General features: G+C 44.0%; 1 protein-coding gene across 1 annotated transcript in view; it reads left to right on the top strand.

Moving 5' to 3' along the window:
* Positions 1–286: 286 nt before the first annotated feature.
* LOC121024860 (nuclear RNA export factor 2-like) overlaps positions 287–17,792 on the top strand; it is a 26,101-nt gene continuing 8,595 nt past the window's right edge. Inside the window, 19 exon segments of the mRNA XM_040467171.1 lie at positions 287–436; positions 3,511–3,694; positions 3,928–4,081; positions 4,369–4,452; positions 4,573–4,677; positions 4,798–4,878; positions 4,999–5,068; positions 5,216–5,304; positions 5,424–5,531; positions 5,709–5,818; positions 7,474–7,510; positions 7,916–7,984; positions 8,070–8,125; positions 8,266–8,385; positions 8,494–8,552; positions 8,662–8,777; positions 8,871–8,913; positions 9,486–9,558; positions 10,108–10,290. Of these exon segments, the coding sequence (XP_040323105.1) occupies positions 424–436; positions 3,511–3,694; positions 3,928–4,081; positions 4,369–4,452; positions 4,573–4,677; positions 4,798–4,878; positions 4,999–5,068; positions 5,216–5,304; positions 5,424–5,531; positions 5,709–5,818; positions 7,474–7,510; positions 7,916–7,984; positions 8,070–8,125; positions 8,266–8,385; positions 8,494–8,552; positions 8,662–8,777; positions 8,871–8,913; positions 9,486–9,558; positions 10,108–10,290 (1,754 nt within the window). The 5' untranslated portion in view covers positions 287–423.

Raw genomic sequence — 17,792 nt, 5'->3', positions numbered from 1 at the left:
CCTAATATTCGTGGTCTGACAAGGGACTGTGGATACAGTCATCATGGGGTTTCGGTGAGGAGGTCAAAGAAATCTAATGAGTCTGCCCAACATTGAGCAAATGTTGGTTGCCACAGGGCAAGTGTTCATTTACTTCCCATCCTGTTCTTTCCCTACCATAGCAGGGATGGAATTGCCATGTGATCAGTGGCCTAGCAATGTTGTAGGCAGAATTCCAAACTGACACAGGAAGTAGCCATGTGAACACACATGATGTCATAAAGGATACTCACGACCATTTCTCCATGGGAGGATCAGTTGGTACTTGGTGGAGCTTGAGGGGTAACTCAGGCAGCCTGGGTGAGAGATACCAACTGATTTGTGATACGCGTGTTATTGCCTTTGATTCTGGCAGAGCAACGGCAAGACGGGGATCGTGCTGAGATGCAAACCTTCAGTAAGTGGATATGCATGTGCACACGCATGTGTGTGCACGTGGACCCTCTGGCTTATTTTGTAATGTTTATTTATTTTTGAGAGACAGAGAGACAGAGCACGAGCAGGGGAGGGGCAGAAAGAGAGGGAGACACAGAATCTGAAGCAGGCTCCAGGCTCCGAGCTGTCAGTGCAGAGCCCAACGCGGGGCTCGAACTCACCAACCGTGAGATCATGACCTGAGTTGAAGTCGGATGCTTAACCAACTGAGCCACCCAGTCGCCCCTTCTCTGGCTTTTTAATCATGTTCCCACTGTCCTGTGTGATTCTCAAAACAAGGCTATGCCCGAGATTGCTCTGGTATGAATCACCTTGATGAGGGAGGCCTCTGTCCCTGTTTAGGCACCCAACTTAACTGGTCAGTCTGGGGATTGCTGTAGCTGTTAGCTAGCTCACTTTTACACTTTCCCATTGTCGATGTTATTTCTGAAGTAATGTCACTTCTCAAAAATGACTCTGATGCCCCCATACACCATACGTTGACCACAGGCCCTTATTCCTCCTTTTAATATTTAAGTTTTTCCTTTAATTGGTGGGTTTTCAGGAAAACCAGTTGGTTTCCTGCCATTCTCCAAGTGTCATTAATAAGGTTCCTCTTTGTTGTTATTAGTATCATTATGAACTCATGGTCTTTTAACATGTTGATGACATCAAACCATTGTTACATTGTTTTGAGCAGAGGAGTCAAATGATTTGACTTATGCTCTGCTGCTGGTGACCTGGACCTGGAAGGCAGTATAATCCAGGAGATAGATAGATGTTGGTGTCTTGGCCAGGGTGGTGGTAATAACGGTGGTGGTAAGAAGTGGCTAGATTCTGGATGTACTGGAGAGAGGGGGTGAAAGAATTTCCTGATCTGTTAGATATGGAGTGTGAGAGAGAGCACTCCAGGTTGCTTTCAAGTTTTGAGGACTGAGCCATTGGAATTTCTGGGTCAAATGCTCTATCCATGTTTAATTCCACTTCCAGTGCCACACAGGAAAAGTCCCAAAGGTTGTGAGTAGCAGGATTGTCTTGACAGCAAGGCCACAGAGTGAAAGCAATGACTTCCCAGAGGAGTAAATCTGAGGCCTGGTCGTAATCACTACATCAGGGAGCAATCAGCAGTCAACAGATTTTTACTCTAATCGTGCCCTGAGACAGCATGGAGTAGTTGAGGTACAAAATGTACAACACACAAACCAAGAGAGCCTTAAATATTAGAATCCAAAAGGAAGCTAGTTTCTACCAGTCTGGTTACCTTAATCCTCCCCCTACTGCCCACCCAAACCACTAGTATTATTATCTGCTGGTACAGTGTTTGAGTTTAACATGGTACAAATAAAATACCCTTAGTGAATCCACTGTGGGAGAGGGAATTGGGACTGATATTTCTGTAGATGCCAGAAAACTCCCAAATCTATAATTTACATGGTGAATGATATATGTTGGCAGGGAGTATTTGTGGGGGGAGGGGTGAACATCAATACAACAACTAGGGGTGAATACAGGGTGAAATACCACCAAGACATGGTCTAAGTATACCTGTGGCTACAATGTCCAATAAAGTAGGCATCAGAGCAAAGAAAATTGATAAGAGACAGAAAGAGGCTTTACATAATGATAAAAGGATCAATCCACTGGGGAGTTATCATGATCCTAAAAGTGAATGAACCAAACAACAGAGCCTCAAAGTACATGAAGCAAAGCCTGATAGAGCTGAAAGAAGAAATAACCACGTATGTAATTATAGTTGGGGGCCTTCAACACCCCCCCACTCAGCAAGGGATACAATTACTAGAGACAAAACCAGCAAGGATATAGGACATCTGAATAACATAATAAGTTAACAGGATCTATATTACATAAATAGGGCACTCCACACAATGACAGCAGAGTGCATTTCCCCCCCAAATCAATGTAACATTCATCAAGCTAGATCATCTTCTAGACCACCAAACAAACCTCCACAAATTTTAGAAGAATTGAAACCACACAGGGTGCATTATCTGACTATAATGAACCTAAATTGGAAATCAATAATAGAACAAAAAAAAGAAGAATCCCTACACACTTGGAAATGGTAGTTGACTTATCATTCCAGTTTGTCATTTATTTTTTTTTAATTTTTTTAACGTTTTATTTATTTTTGAGACAGAGAGAGACAGAGCATGAACAGGGGAGGGTCAGAGAGAGAGGGAGACACAGAATCTGAAACAGGCTCCGGGCTTTAAGCTGTCAGCACAGAGCCCGACACAGGGCTCGAACTCACAGACTGTGAGATCATGACCTGAGCTGAAGTCGGACACTCAACCGACTGAGCCACCCAGTCGCCCCTCCAGTTTGTCATTTAGATCCTTGTTATAGAGGAGCTGAGTTTAGGAAAAGTTGTCTCTTGAGCTGAAGGTATTTCAGTCTGGGCAAAAAGAAAGCTTACTCTGGATATTTCAAACTGAGTATTGTTGATAGCAAGTCTGGAGGGAGAGGGACAACTTAGGAGGCTGTTACGTCAGTCTCACCTGACATTAAAGCTTGTACTACACCAGCAAAGGAAATGCAGCTTGCTGATTGTCAGTGGGCTCAGTTTGGTGGCTGATTATATTTGGTAAGTGGGAGAGAGATTGCCTTTGTGGTATTGGTGTGGTTGTTAAGCCTGAGAGCAGGGACAATTCAGATGTCTTCCTGATGTATGGCTGGTTTCCAATCTAACTCATGGATGCACACATCTCTGTTGTTTTCTTGCCTTGTTTGTTTGCTTTTTTTAAAATAAATCCTGCATCATTCTTTAAAAGGTTCAATACACTTTCTGCTTCCCCTGCTCATCCTCGGTCATGTCCTCCTCCTCCCCCAAGATTCCTCCCCTGATAGTGCCATCTGTCCAATAAGGCTTTCCTATCCAGACAAGCAGAGGAGTTTCCTTTCTGGGGTTTGTGGGATTGGACCCTTAGGGCAGGTTGACATTTTGCTTGCCCTACCATGGTGTTAGCCTAAGATGTGGTACATGGTACGTGGACCACTGGTGTGTCTTCAAACTTGTATTTTTGTTCCCCTTTTGAGAACCTAATGGTGGTGGTAGTTCACATCAAGGACGAAAGAAAGTTTGGAGTTCGTTCCGAGGTAATTTTGGCAAGAGGAATCCCCATGATGAACGGGATGGATATGACCCTCAGCTTTCACAGCACCAGGAGGATGATGGAACTGTGATGATGAGGAATGTCCAGGAGTACCCCCAAGTAAGACAGTAAGTGACCAGGCAGCCTGGTTTGCATGTAGCAGCCCCTGGGACTATGCAACCCTTTCACTCCCCTTTGGTCTTCTTTTTCTTCTCTCACTGGAAAACTGAAGAACGCTAGAAGTGGAATAATGGTTGAGCAATCCTACTTGTAGTCCTGGTGACAGAGAGGTGAGGGTGTATAGACAAAGACTTTCTTAGCATTTATGGCCACCCTCCCTCTCTCCACTTACCCTCTGCAGCACTCCCTATAGCACCCGACACAACAAGAGGAGAGCAAAATGGCATAATGAAGGCCATGTCCATATTACTGTGTGGAGAGATAGAAAACTTCTGAAGAGACAAATGGGGGAGAATACACAAGATGGAACCCCAGGGAGCTGGTTCAAGGTCACCGTGAGTGTCTTGGCAAGATCTGCATTAGATAGAATATCCTGGAACCCTACAAAAGGAAGACCACATTAAACAACCTTACATCAATTATTTGGAGGAGAGCTTTCCAATGGAGAGAAAGAGGGTTTAGGAAATCCATATTTTGCACAAAAATAAGAAATAATGCTAGTGGTCCCTTCTTTAGAAGCCCTGTACAGCTCAGTAGAGGGTTGGAAAAGAACACCGTCGGGTCTGTTTTCCAACTTTAATTCCATGTTGTCTCTCCTCCCATCCCTTCTTTTCATCTCTAGATTCCCTATGGGGGAAAGTATGACAAGACATGGCTAGTGAATTCAATCCAGAGCCATTGCAGTGTCCCCTTCACTCCAGTGGATGTAAGGGAGGATGGTGAAGCCAGATGAGTGGACAAAGGGAAGTGGGGGGGGGACTGGGAGGAGCCCACAGAGCAGGAAGACTCTATCCTTCAAAATTATTGTTGCCTCCCTCTCCTGTAGTTTCACTACGTGAAAAACCAGGCTCGGTTCTTTGTCCAGGATGCCAGCATTGCCTCTGCACTGAAAGATGTCAGCTACAAGATTTGTGATGAGGAGAACCAAAAGGTATGTTTTGAGGGCATTACCTGTACCTAGTCCCCGGGGTGGGAGGAAAGGCCAGGGGCTGGTGGTCTTCTTTGGAATCAGGGTTCTTGGTGCTTACCCTAGCACCTCACCTCCCTGCAGATATCGATCTTTGTCATTGCCTCTAATGTACCCTACTCTGTGCGGTATAAGTTGAAACCAAAAGAAATGAAGCAGCTAAAGGTAATGCAGACTCAAGGCCCGTTGCATGCCCACACCCAGACCCACCTCCTCTTCCTCCAGCCCCCGATTTTCCTATCCCTACCAGAGCCTCAGAGTGGATTTCTCTGCTTTTCTCTGCAGCTGACCATGCACAAACGCTATGATGTCTCCCATGAAGCTCTTGACCTCCAGAGTCTCCGCTTTGACCCAGGTACAGTTGATAGCAGTAATGCTAGGGCAGGTGAGGGCACAGGGATCTGCCTGGGAGGGAGACTGAGGAATGGTAACGTGGGGAGGGGTTGATGCTGGCCCTGGACCCCTCTCAGCCTTCTGTTTGCCTCCTCTTGGCTTCCTGAAGACTTGGTGGGCCATGATATTGATATAATCCTGAATCGAAGAAACTGCATGGCTGCCACCCTGCAGATCATTGAAGAGAATTTCCCTGAGGTAAGGCCTTAGTCCCAGTGCTGTTATCAATAATAGGGGTGGAACTCATGAGGTGGAGGACAGATTTGTCTCTGAGGCCCTAGATAGTAACTGTCACTCTAACTCTTCTTCACCAAAAGCTGTTGTCCTTGAACTTGAGCAACAACAAACTGTACCAGCTGGATGGCCTGTCTGACATTATATAGATGGTCCCCACAGTCAAGATCCTGAACCTCTCCAAAAATGAGGTGGGAAGAGGGAGCCAGATCAAAGTTGGGGGTGATAGTGGGTGGTAGTGTTCATCCGAGTGATGACAGTAGGCAAGAGAAGGTACCTATGTAGAAGGGTGGGGGCTGGGGGTGCAAGGGCCCGCGTGTCTCTCTTTCCCTGGGACTCCTTCCCAGCTTCCTCCCCATATTTCTCAGATGACCTTGGTGTGGGAGTTAAACAAGATGAAAGGGCTGATGCTTGAGGAACTTTGGCTAGACGGGAACCCCTTGTGCGACACCTTCCCAGACCAGTCCACCTACATAAGGTCAGTGTGAACCCCTCTCACCCTGCCTGGGAACCTTTGCCCCCTGGGAGCCTGAACTGTCCCTGAGAACGTATGTATGCAGGAAGCTGCAACCCTGGTCCTCTGGAAGGACCTGAGGCTCCACCTTCTCCTATGTGTCCCTCACCTGTAAGGAATTTCCTTCCTCTGACCTGCTCACCTGTTTCCTGTTCTGGGGTCTGTTTCCACCTCTCTGCATTCAGCATTCATTAGCATGCCCTCCAAGCATGTTCTTTAGGAAGAAGGGCTTCTCCTCCTTACCAGGGCCAGGAGTGATCGACCTTGAGCCAGATTCTGGTGCCCTGGACTGAGAAGGTTCCTCTAGCCCAGGGCATCAGGCTGAGACAGGCCTTCCTACTTCCTGCTGAGATGGCACTTCCCTCCCTGGTTCTGAGAGGAGACCTCCTTCCCTTGCTCCAGAATGGTTCCGCCTCAAATCTCAGGCTGCTGTGGTGGCTTTCCTGCCCCATGCTGAGGGCAGAGGCTGTGAATGGCTGCCATGATGAAATCCATTCCTCTGACCCAATGCCAGGAGCTTGGCCTTCCTTGGGAGAAAACGGAGTTCCCTGAGTCAAGGGGCCTGAGACTGCCAATGAGCAGAGGCTTCCTGAAGCAGGAATGGAAGGCAGAGAGCAGAGGTGCTTGAGGAGACAGAAGGACAGGACTCTCAGAGGCACTGCCCCCTCCTCACCCACCGCCCCCCAACACGTCACATCATCCTGGCTGTTCCTTCAGAGGAGCCCTGGGTAGCCCAGCACAAGTATGAATCCTCAGGCTGGGAACTGACTGAGACAGGCACAGGTGCACAGGTGCCATCAGAAGGGAAGATGGTGGTCATAAGAGGGGGCCACAGGCCCTCAGATCCATGCTGACCTGGGGCCTGACCCTCTACTCCTTCTGGGGAAGGTGTCCTGCCCCCGTGGCTGCCTCGTTCCCCATGGCCAGGTCAAGCTGAGTTCATACAGGTGACAAAGTTTCAACCAACATCCAATGGGCCCCCAGCCCAACACCTGCATGTTTTCCATCTCTACCTCAGCTGCCAGGGCCAGTCAGAGCAGATGAAGGAAAGGGCTGCAGCTGGGGACCCATTTCCCCCTTCTTCTCTCTTCCTCCCTGGCCCCCACCACCATAGTAGAGGTTTTTTTTTTCCTTTCCCTTTGCTTTGCTTTCTCTTCCTCCCCTGTCTCTACTCCCCTATGTCTCTGTCCCCCCTCCCCTCCTACCTTCACCCTATCTTCTGTTTTCCTCCTCCTCTCTCTCCCTCCCTGCCACCTGGATCTTGCCTCACTGACCTCCCTGCCTCAGCATCTCGGGTCATCCCTGGGGGTGTCGTGGTCCTGAGGAATGCTGGGACCTTAGTGAGGTAGCAGAGACCTGCCCTCCCACCCCATTCCCTCTTTTCTCCGGAGCCTTCAGTGGGAACCTGGAGGAAGGAAGGGAGGTAGGGAAGGGAAGGTAGCCATGGACCCTGGACTCCAAAGGTTGCTTCTTGGGTCACTGAAGAAGGGAGTGAGGGCAGTCTAGGTGGGAGCTACCCAGTGGAAAGAAGAAGGAGAGGAGGTAGGGGGGAAGGGAAGGAGACAGGCTTTGCAATCCTGACCTATCAGTCACTTCTTTCTATTTTGGGTTTTGGACAGTGCCATCAAGGATTGTTTTCCTAAGTTGTTACGTCTGGTAAGTGCCTACATTCATCATTGTCTTTTACTAACATTGATCACCTCCACACCTACCCTCAAGCCCTTTGGGTCTTACCTGGATTATATGTTTGTGTCATACCCTTACCCATTTTAGGGGGCCAGAACTCCTGTAAAAGACATGAGTATACTCTCTGGAAAAAATGTCCACAAACATGTGTGTGTGTGTACACACACACACACACACACACACACACACTATAATAATAGAGACTTCCAGGACCTCATGATGAAGACGCCCACTGTAATCTTGTTCATGTAAATTCCAGTGCCCTTTCAGAGCTGACCTCTTACCCTCACCCTCTCTTGGGCTCACCTTTTCAACCCTGAACATCCAGGGCCACCTCCCTGGGCTCCACTGCTGACTTCCTCTTCCCCTCTCCAGGATGGCCAGGAGTTATCCCCACCAGTTACTTTTGATATTGATACACCCTACTTAATAAAGCCCTGCAAGGTGAGGAAAAATGATCAAATGACATTTGGAGTATTGAGAGGGAAGCTTTATCAGCCACATAGTCTCAAAAGTCTTTTGATTCCAGGAAAGCTACAAAGGATCTGAGATACTGAAGAGTCTAGTCTTGCAATTCCTGCAGCAGTAAGTACACCTGGGAATCTAGGGAAGTGGAAGGATAGGATAGGTGAGGCCACCCAAGCTCAGGACTGCTGACTGCGTCTTCAAAATCTCACTTTGGGTCCAGACCACAGAGACAGACTGTCCTTATTACTCCCCCACAGGTACTACTTGATGTACGACTCTGGAGACCACCAGGGTCTCCTCGGTGCTTACCATCATGAGGCCTGCTTCTCCCTGGCCATTCCCTTCAACCCGGAGGACCAAGCCCCATGAGTAGCAAAGCTCAGACTCTGTTTCTGGGACATGTGGCTCCCCAGTGGACACAGGGAAGCTCCTAGAAACACCCACACTAGCCAGACCATCACCTCCTATTCCTCTTTCTCTCCTAGAAGCAGCTTGTGTGGGTACTTCAAGGAAAGCAGGAATATGAAGAAGCTCAAGGACCCCTGTGCGTGTGATGGGGGAAGATTGGGCAGGGAAAGTGGATGTGAAGGAGTAATTATAGGGCCCAGGGTGTGGCAAGCCCTGACCTTCGCTTGCTTCTCCTCCTCCCGTAGGCCTGTGGGTTCAGCTGCTGAAGCATACAAAACGTGACATTGTGTGCTCCCTCAGTATGCTGCCCAAAACTCAGCATGACCTCAGCTCCTTTGTGGTGGACATGTGGTTCCAGACGGTGAGCACCTGCTTCCTCCCAAGGGCAGTCCTAGAAAGCCACAGTTGGGTAGGAAGTTTAGGTGACTTTAGTACCTGGGCTCTTCCCTTTTAGGAGATGATGCTCTGCTTCTCTGTCAATGGGGTGTTCAAGGAAGGTGAGTGTGTGTAGAGCCCCTTTCCAGATGCCTCAGTGCTCCCTCCCCGCTGGCTGAACTCCCTCTGATAACTCTCCTAGCTTCCCTGATCCCTTTCCTTCCATTCCTATTCCCGCTGTGTTCTCCTGCCTCCATTCTGCCCCCAAGCCAACCTGGTCTGAGCTGGGTCTATGCCTGTATGCTCCACACAGCTTTGGCACTAGGGACAGTCTGTGGAGTTTGATAGCTGTCATCTCAGATCCTTACTCTGAGAACTACTTGGGGCAGTTACTTAACCTCTAAGTTTCCTTGTTTGCAAAATGGGGCTAATAGTACCCACCTCTCGGGCAGCTGCGGAAAATGAATCAAGTGAACTTGTGAAGAATTTGTCACAGCACCTGTGACATAGTAGAGGCCCTATCACTGAGAGCAGATTGCTCCTACTGTTGCCATCTCCATACTAGACACCATGGATCCCAATGAACAATTGTCCCTCCCAGCATGAGTGTCAAGGCATACCCTGACGGGAGAACACTGTGTGAGCATGTGAAGCATGTGTGACTCTAAGGGAGTATTGTTGTTTGTTGTTAAAGTGGAAGGAAGGTCTCAGGGTTCTGTTCGTGCCTTCACCCGGACCTTCATTGTTACCCCTGCCAGCAATTCCAGGTGAGTACTATGTTGTAGGTGGGAATGCCATCCCAGCCCAGGCCCAGGGGTGTAGGAGCATGGTGGTGTAGACATCTTGGTTTTCTCAGTATTGTGGAAAGCCAACAGGTAGATATCCAAGGAGCAGTCTAGTCTGGTGGTTAAGAGCATGGGCGCTGGAGTTAGAGCACTGAGTTCTCTTCCTGACCCCAGCATTCTCTAGGTGTGTATGACCTTGGTTAAGTCACATGACCTCTCTGTGACTCATTGCCTTCCCTGAAAAATGGGGATTAGACTGTCCACTCCCTTGGGCTATTGTAAGGGATAAATGTGAGTGTAAACTCATCCCTGGGCTGCAGGGTAAGTGCATATCTACTGAGGCTGGTAGATAGTCTCTGCAAAAGTGGTCTCTTTGGGAGGGGTAGAGGTACCAGCCAAGCAATCTGGAGGACAGGCACAGTAGGGGTATGGAAGGAATCTGGTTGCTGAGTGGCAGTGGGAGTGAGATCATTGTTAGGGATGTGGAGTTGTACATCCATTCAGTTGCCTGAGGGCACATTTTCCCTCCAGTATATGCATCGTGAATGATGAGCTGTTTTTGAGAGAGGCCACCCCCAGTGAGACTCAGAGTGCGTTCTCCATCCGAGTGCCTACACCCACCTCCAGCTCCATGCCCACCCTCTCCCAGGAGCAGCAGGAAATGGTGCAGGCTTTCTCCACTCAGTCTGGGATGAAACTCGAGTGGTCTCAGAAGTGAGTGTTGGGTGTGCATGGGAATAAGGGTGGGTTGGACAGCAACTTGGGGAGGGGGGAGGCAGTGAATCAAAGAAACTCACAGGAAATTTGGAAAAATAACTTTATGGAGAGTTAGCTTCCAAAAGAAAAAAAAAAGTGGACCCGTGGAAAAGGAATCATACTATTATACATGTGAAGAGTTTAAAAACAGTATAATGCTCAATGAGATTGTCTTATATATGGAAAATCTGAAAGAATCCACCAAAAAAATTACTAGAACTAATACACAAACTCAGCAGGGTTGCAGGATAAAAGGCCAATATACAAAACTCATTTGTATTTCTATGTACTTGCAATGAGGAGTCCAAAAATGAAATTAAGAAAACAAGCCCATTCACAATAGCATCAAAGTAGTAAAATACATGGGAACAAACGTAACAAAAGAAGCACAAATCTTATATTCCTAAATCTATAAAACGTTGTTGAAAAAAATTAAATAAATGAAAAGACACCCCATTTCCATGGGGTTGGAATATTGCTAAATATGTTAATATTGTTAAGATGGCAGTAATAGCTAGAGAAATCTACAGATTCAACACAATGCCTGTCAAAATCCTTTTTTGCAAAAATTGACAAGGTTATCCTAAAGTTCATACGTAAGTGTGCCAAAACAATCTTGAAAGAGAAGAACAAAGTTAGAGGATTCACACTTCCCAATTTCAAAACTTGCTACAAAGCTATAGTAATCAAGACTGTGTGGTGCTGGCAGATGGACAGTACATGAATCAATGGAGTAGAATGGAGAGTCCACAAATAAACCCTCACATTTATGGCCAGTTGACTGTCAAATGAGAGTGTTGGAAAATAATCTGGTAGGAAGAAAAATAGTCTTTTCAGCAAATGGTGCTGGGACAACTGGATAGAAATATGCACAACAAGGAATTTTGACCCCCTGATTCACATCATGTACAAACATAGCCTATAAATGGATGAAAGATCTAAAGGTAAGAGCTAAAACTATAAAAATCTTGGAAGAAAACATAGGCGTAAGTCATCATGGATTAGGCAAGTGTTTCTTATATATGACACCAAAAGCACAAGCAACCAAAGAAAAAAATAGATACATTGGACTTTATCAAAATTAAATGCTGTTGTGCACCAATGGACACTATCAAAAGAGTAAAAATCCCACCAACAGAGCGAGAGAAAATATTTGCCAATCACATATCTGACAAGAATATATGAAGAACCCATGCAGCTCAACAATAAAAGGACAAACAACCCAATTTAAAAAGTGGAAAAAGGGTCTTAATAGACATTTCTCCAAAGAAGATATACAAGGGGCCAACAAGCACATGAAACACCTCTCAACACCATTAGTCATTAAGGAAATGCAGAGTAAAAACCACAGTGAGGGAGGAGCCAAGATGGAAGAACAGCATGGAAGTTTTTTGTGTGTCTTGCGTCCATGAAATACAGCCAGACCAATACTAAACCATCCTACACACCTAGAAAACTGATTGGAGGATTAATGCAACAATCTGCACAACCTGAACCAAAGAATTCAGCAGGTACATGGCGCTGAGAGGTGAATTTGGGGAGCGAGAAGCTGCAGAGGGTAGGGAATGGCTTTTGCAGGCAGAGAGAGGATGGAGACTGGGGAGGGGGGGAGGAGAATATGGGAAAATTACCCCTCCCCGAAAGCAGCTGGAGAGAAAGTGGAAAATTGGAAACAGCCACAGGGACTAAACTAAAAAGGGAGAAAGGAGAAAGGAGAGGGTTTAAATTCCATTAAGATTGTAAACAAGGGGAGTGCAAAGTCTGCAACTCTTCAGCTCGATACCTGGCGGTGCTCTGGTGGGAAGGGCAAATCCCCAGGAACAGAGTGGGGTCCGGGAGGTTCTCGGTACACACGGGGAAAAGAGGTTCCACTGCTGGAAGGACATTTGGTAGAGACAGTTTGAAGCCATCTGGTCCCAGCAGACCGCAGAAAATGGCCACATTCGCTGGTGCTGGAACAAGGTCGTTAAGGGTGAAGCCTGGTGCCAGATGTGTGTTGTGATTTTCCATAACTCCTGAAACGCTGCTGCTACACTATCTCACAAGCTTTTCCTGGGGCGGGCTGGCACCTGGCCGCAGTCTTGGGGCACTGGCAGCAGGAGGGTCCAGCAAGAGTTCCTAGGTGCAGCCAAAATTTGGCCATTGTTTGGTGAGACCCTCTTGCAGAGGGGCAGAATGGGTCAAAGCCGCAGTCCTTCAGAAGTAAGGGGCCGGGGAAAACAGCCGCATCTGAGACAAAACTCAGGAGAGAGGTACTGCCTGGGGCCTGGTCATGGAGAGTGAAAAAGCCAGGAGTGGATGAAAGCTGAAGACAGAGGATGGGTGCACGATTCCTGATCCAAGAGAACAGACTGGGTAGCTGGGTGGTGCCATTTTCACTGCTCCCGCACGTGCGAATACACACCTACAAGCGCCACAACAATCCACCCCAGTAGGCTAGCAGAGCCATCTAGTGGAAAGCGGAGCTGTTACACTGAACCCGCCCAACTGGGCCAACCTCGCTCTTCAAGAACACAAGTCTCACCGCTGGCTTAGTTAATGGACTATAAAGCGCTACATAGACTGACTTCTAGGGGAAAACAAAGTAATTTCAGTCCTACTTCAGTCTATTAGGTTTATCTATTCAATTTCCTTCCGTTTTTTCCTCCTTTACACTTTTTTTCTTTTTCTTGAATACAGAAAGAGATAAAAATCATTTTTATTTTCAATTTTTATAAAAAATATTTTTCTTTAATTTTTTATTACTATATTTTTTACTTCTGTGTAATTTTTTTCAAATTCTATTTTACTTCCATCATTTTATTTTAGTCTACTTCAGTGTATTCACTTTTTCAAATTTTCAAAAAAAATCCTTTTATTTTTTCTTTCTTTTTCTTTTTTTCTCTTTTTCGTTTCTTTTCTTTTTCTTGAATGCAGAGAGAAAAACTTGTATTTTACTTTCAATTTCTATTAAAATATTTTATTTAATTTTTTTACTATATTTTTTGATTTGTGTATTTTTTCAAATTCTATTTTAATTTGATCATTTTATTTTAGTCTACTACAGTGTATTTACTTTTTCAAATTTTGAAATGATTTCCTTTTTTTCTGTTTTATCTTTTTTCTCTTTTTAGTTTCTTCTGTTTTTTCTTGAATACAGAAAAATAAAAAAAATCATATTTATTTTAATTTTTATTAAAAATATTTTTCTTTAATTTTTTCTGCTATATTCTTTACTTTTGTGTATATTTTTTCAAATTATATTTTACCCCCATCATCTATTTTAGTCTACTTCAGTGTATTCATTTTTTTTCAAATTTTCAAACGATTTCCTTTTTTTTCTCCCCCCCCAACCCTGTTTTTCCCTGATAATCTGTCAAACCACTTTCAACACCCAGACCAAAACACACCTAGGATCTAGAAACATTTGTTCAATTTGTGTGTGTGTGTGTGTGTTTAATTTTTAATTTTAATATTTTTAATATTTTTTAATCTTTAATATTTCTACCTCATTAATTCCTTTTGTCCCTTCAAAATGACAAAATGAAGGAATTAACCCCAAAAGAAAGAGCATGAAGAAACGATAGCCAGGGATTTAACCAACACAGATACAAGCAAGATGTCGGAACCAGAATTTAGAATCACAATAATAAGAATACTAGCTGGAGGCGAAAATAGATTAGAATCCCTTTCTGCAGAGATAAAAGAAGTAAAAAATGGCCAGAATGAAATTTAAAATGCTATAACTAAGCTGCAATAAAGGATGGATGCACCAGAGGCAAGGATGGATGAGGCAGAACAGAGAATCAGCGATATAGAGGACAAACTTACAGAGAATAATGAAGCAGAAAAAAAGAGTGATATTAAGGCAAAAAAGCACGATTTAAGGATTAGAGAAATCAGTGACTCATTAAAAAGGAGCAACATCAGAATCATGGGGGTCCCAGAAGAGGAAGAGAGAGAAATAGGGCTGGAAGGGTTATGTGAGCAAATCATAGCAGAAAACTTTCTTAACCTGGAGAAAGACACAGGCATCAAAATCCAGGAAGCACAGGGGACCCCCATTAGATTCAACAAAAATCGACCATCAACAAGGCGTATCATGGTCAAATTCACAAAATACTCAGGCAAGGAGAGAATGAGGAAAGCAGCAAGGGAAAAAAGTCCCTAACCTACAAGGGAAGACAGATCAGGTTTTCAGCAACCCTATCCACAGAAGCTTGGCAGGTCAGAAAGGAGTGGCAGGATATATTCAGTGTGCTGAATCAGAAAAATATGCAGCCAAGAATTCTCCATCCAGCAAGGCTGTCATTCAAAATAGAAGGAGAGATAAAGAGTTTACCAGACAAACAATAATTAAAGGAGTTTGTGACCACTAAACCAGCCCTGCAAGAAATTTTAAGGGGGACTCTCTGAGGGGAGAAAATATGAAAATATATCTATCTATATCTATATCTATATCTATATCTATATCTATAGGTAGATAGATACCAAAAGCAACAAAGATTAGAAAGGACCAGAGAACACCAGCAGAAACTCCAACTCTACAAGCTTCATAATGGCAATAAATTCATATCTTTCAGTACTCACTGTAGACGTCAATGGACTCAATGCTCCAATCAAAAACATAGGGTAACAGAATGGATAAGAAAACAAGATCCATCTATATGCTGTTTACAAGAGACCTACTTTAGACCTAAAGACACCTTCAGATTGAAAATAAGGGGATGGAGAACCATCTATCATGCTAATGGTCAATAAAAGAAAGCCGGAGTAGCCATACTTATATCAGACAATCTAGACTTTAAAATTAATACTGTATCAAGAGATGCAGAAGGGCATTATATCATAATCAAGGGGTCTATCCACCAAGAAGACCCAACAATTGTAAACATTTACATGCCAAATGTGGATGCACCCAAATATATATATCAATTAATCACAAACATCAAGAAACTCATCGATAGTAATACCATAATAGTAGAAGACTTCAACACCCCGCTCACAACAATGGACAGATCATCTAACCAAAAAATCAACAAGTAAACAATGGCTTTGAATGACACACTGGACCGCATGGACTTAAAAGATATATTCAGAATATTTCATCCTAAAGCAGCAGAATATGCATTCTCCTCCAGTGCACATAGAATGTTCTCCAGAATAGACCACACACTGGGACACAAATCAGCCCTCAGCGAGTATAAACAGATTGAGATCATACTGTGCATATTTTCAGACCACAATGCTATGAAACTCGAAATCAACCACAAGAAAAAATTTGGAAAGGGGAAAAAATACTTGGAGACTGAAGAACATCCTAGTAAAGAATGAATGGGCTAACCAAGCAGTTAAAGAGGAAATTAAAAAGTATATGGAAGTCAATGAAAATGATAACACCACAACCCAAAACCTCTGGGATGCAGCAAGGGCAGTCATAAGAGGAAACTATATAGCAATCCAGGCCTTCCGAAAGAAGGAAGAAAGATCTCAGATACACAACCTAACCTCACACCTTAAGGCTCTGGAAAAAGTAACAACAAATAAAATGCAAAACCAGCAGAAGACAGGAAATAATAAAGATTAGAGCAGGAATTAATGCTATTGAAACCAAAAACACAGTAGAAGAGATCAATGAAACCAGAAGCTGGTTCGCTGAAAGAATTAACAAAATTGAGAAACCACTAGCCATTTTGATCAAAAAGAAAAAAAAAGGAAAGGACCCAAATAAATAAAATCAAGAATAAATGAGGAGAGATCACAACCAACACAACAGACATAAAAACAATAATAAGAGAATATTATGAGCAATTATATGCCAATAAAATGGGTAATCTGGAAGAAATGGACAAATTCCTACAAACATATACACTACCAAAACTGAAACAGGAAGAAATAGAAAATTTGAACAGACCCATAACCAGTAAGGAAATCGAATTAGTAATCAGAAAATCTGCCAAAAAACAAGAGTCCAGGGCCAGATGGCTTTCCAGGGGAATTCTACCAAACATTTAAGGAAGAGTTAATACCTATTCCTTTGAAACTGTTCCAAAAAAAAAAAAAAAAAGAAATGGAAGGAAAACTTCCAAACTCTTTCTATGAAGCCAGCATTACCCTTATTCCAAAACCAGACAGAGACACCACTAACAAGAACTATAGACCAATTTCCCTGATGAACATGGATGCAAAAATCCTCAACAAGATATTAGCCAACCGGCTCCAACAATACATTAAAAAAAATTATTCACCACGACCAAGCGGGATTTATACCTGGGATGCAGGGCTGGTTCAATATCCACAAAACAGTTAACGTGATTCATCACATCAATAAAAGAAAGGACAAGAACCATATGATCCTCTCAGTAGATGCAGAGAAAGTATGTGAAAAAATACATCATCCTTTCTTGATAAAAACCTTCAAGAAAGTAGGGATAGAAGGAGCATACCTCGAGATCATAAAAGCCATATATGAATGACCCAACGCTAATATCATCCTCAATGGGGAATAACTGAGAGCTTTCCCTGTAAAGTCAGGAACAAGACAGGGATGTCCACTCTCGCCACTGTTATTCAACATAGTATTGGAAGTCTTAGCCTCTGCAATCAGACAACACAAAGAAACAAAAGGTATCCAAATCGGCCAGGAGGAGGCCAAACTTTCACTCTTTGCAGATGACATGATACTCTATATGGAAAACCCAAAAGATTCCACCAAAAACCTCTAGAATTGATTCATGAATTCAGCAAAGTTTCAGGATATAAAATCAACGCACAGAAATCGGTTGCATTCCTATACACCAACAATGAAGTGACAGAAAGAGAAATCAAAGAATCGATCCCATTTACAGTTGCACAAAAAAACATAAAATACTTAGGGATAAATCTAACCAAAGAGGTGAAAATTCTATACACTGAAAACTATAGAAAGCTGATGAAAGAAATTGAAGAAGACACAAAAAAATGGAGAAAGATTTCATGCTCCTGGGTAGGAAGAGCAAATATTGTTAAAATGTCGATACTACCCAAAGCAATCTACGTATTCAATGCAATCCCTACCAAAGTAACACCAGCATTCTTCACAGAGCTAGAACAAATAATCCTTAAATTTGTATGGAACCAGAGAAGACCCCGAATAGCCAAAGCGACCCTGGAAAAGAAAACCAAAGCAGGAGGCATCACAATCCCAGACTTCGAGATATACTACAAAGCTGTAATCATCAAGACAGTATGGCACTGGCACAAGAACAGACACTCAGATCAATGGAACAGAATAGAGAGCCCAGAAATGGACCCACAAACGTATGGCAAACTAATCTTTGACAAAGCAGGAAAGAATATCCAATGGAATAAAGACAGTCTCTTCAGCAAGTGGTGCTGGGAAAACTGGACAGCGACATGCAGAAGAATGAACCTGGACCACTTTCTTACACCTTGCACAAAAATAAACTCAAAATGGATGAAGGACCTCAATGTAAGACAGG

Source organism: Herpailurus yagouaroundi, unplaced genomic scaffold (assembly GCF_014898765.1).
Source record: "Herpailurus yagouaroundi ecotype Mexico unplaced genomic scaffold, PumYag 67235, whole genome shotgun sequence".
In the NCBI taxonomy this organism is placed as follows: domain Eukaryota; kingdom Metazoa; phylum Chordata; class Mammalia; order Carnivora; family Felidae; genus Herpailurus; species Herpailurus yagouaroundi.
Note: the sequence above shows the minus strand (reverse complement) of the source record. Positions and strands in the feature narration are given on the sequence as shown.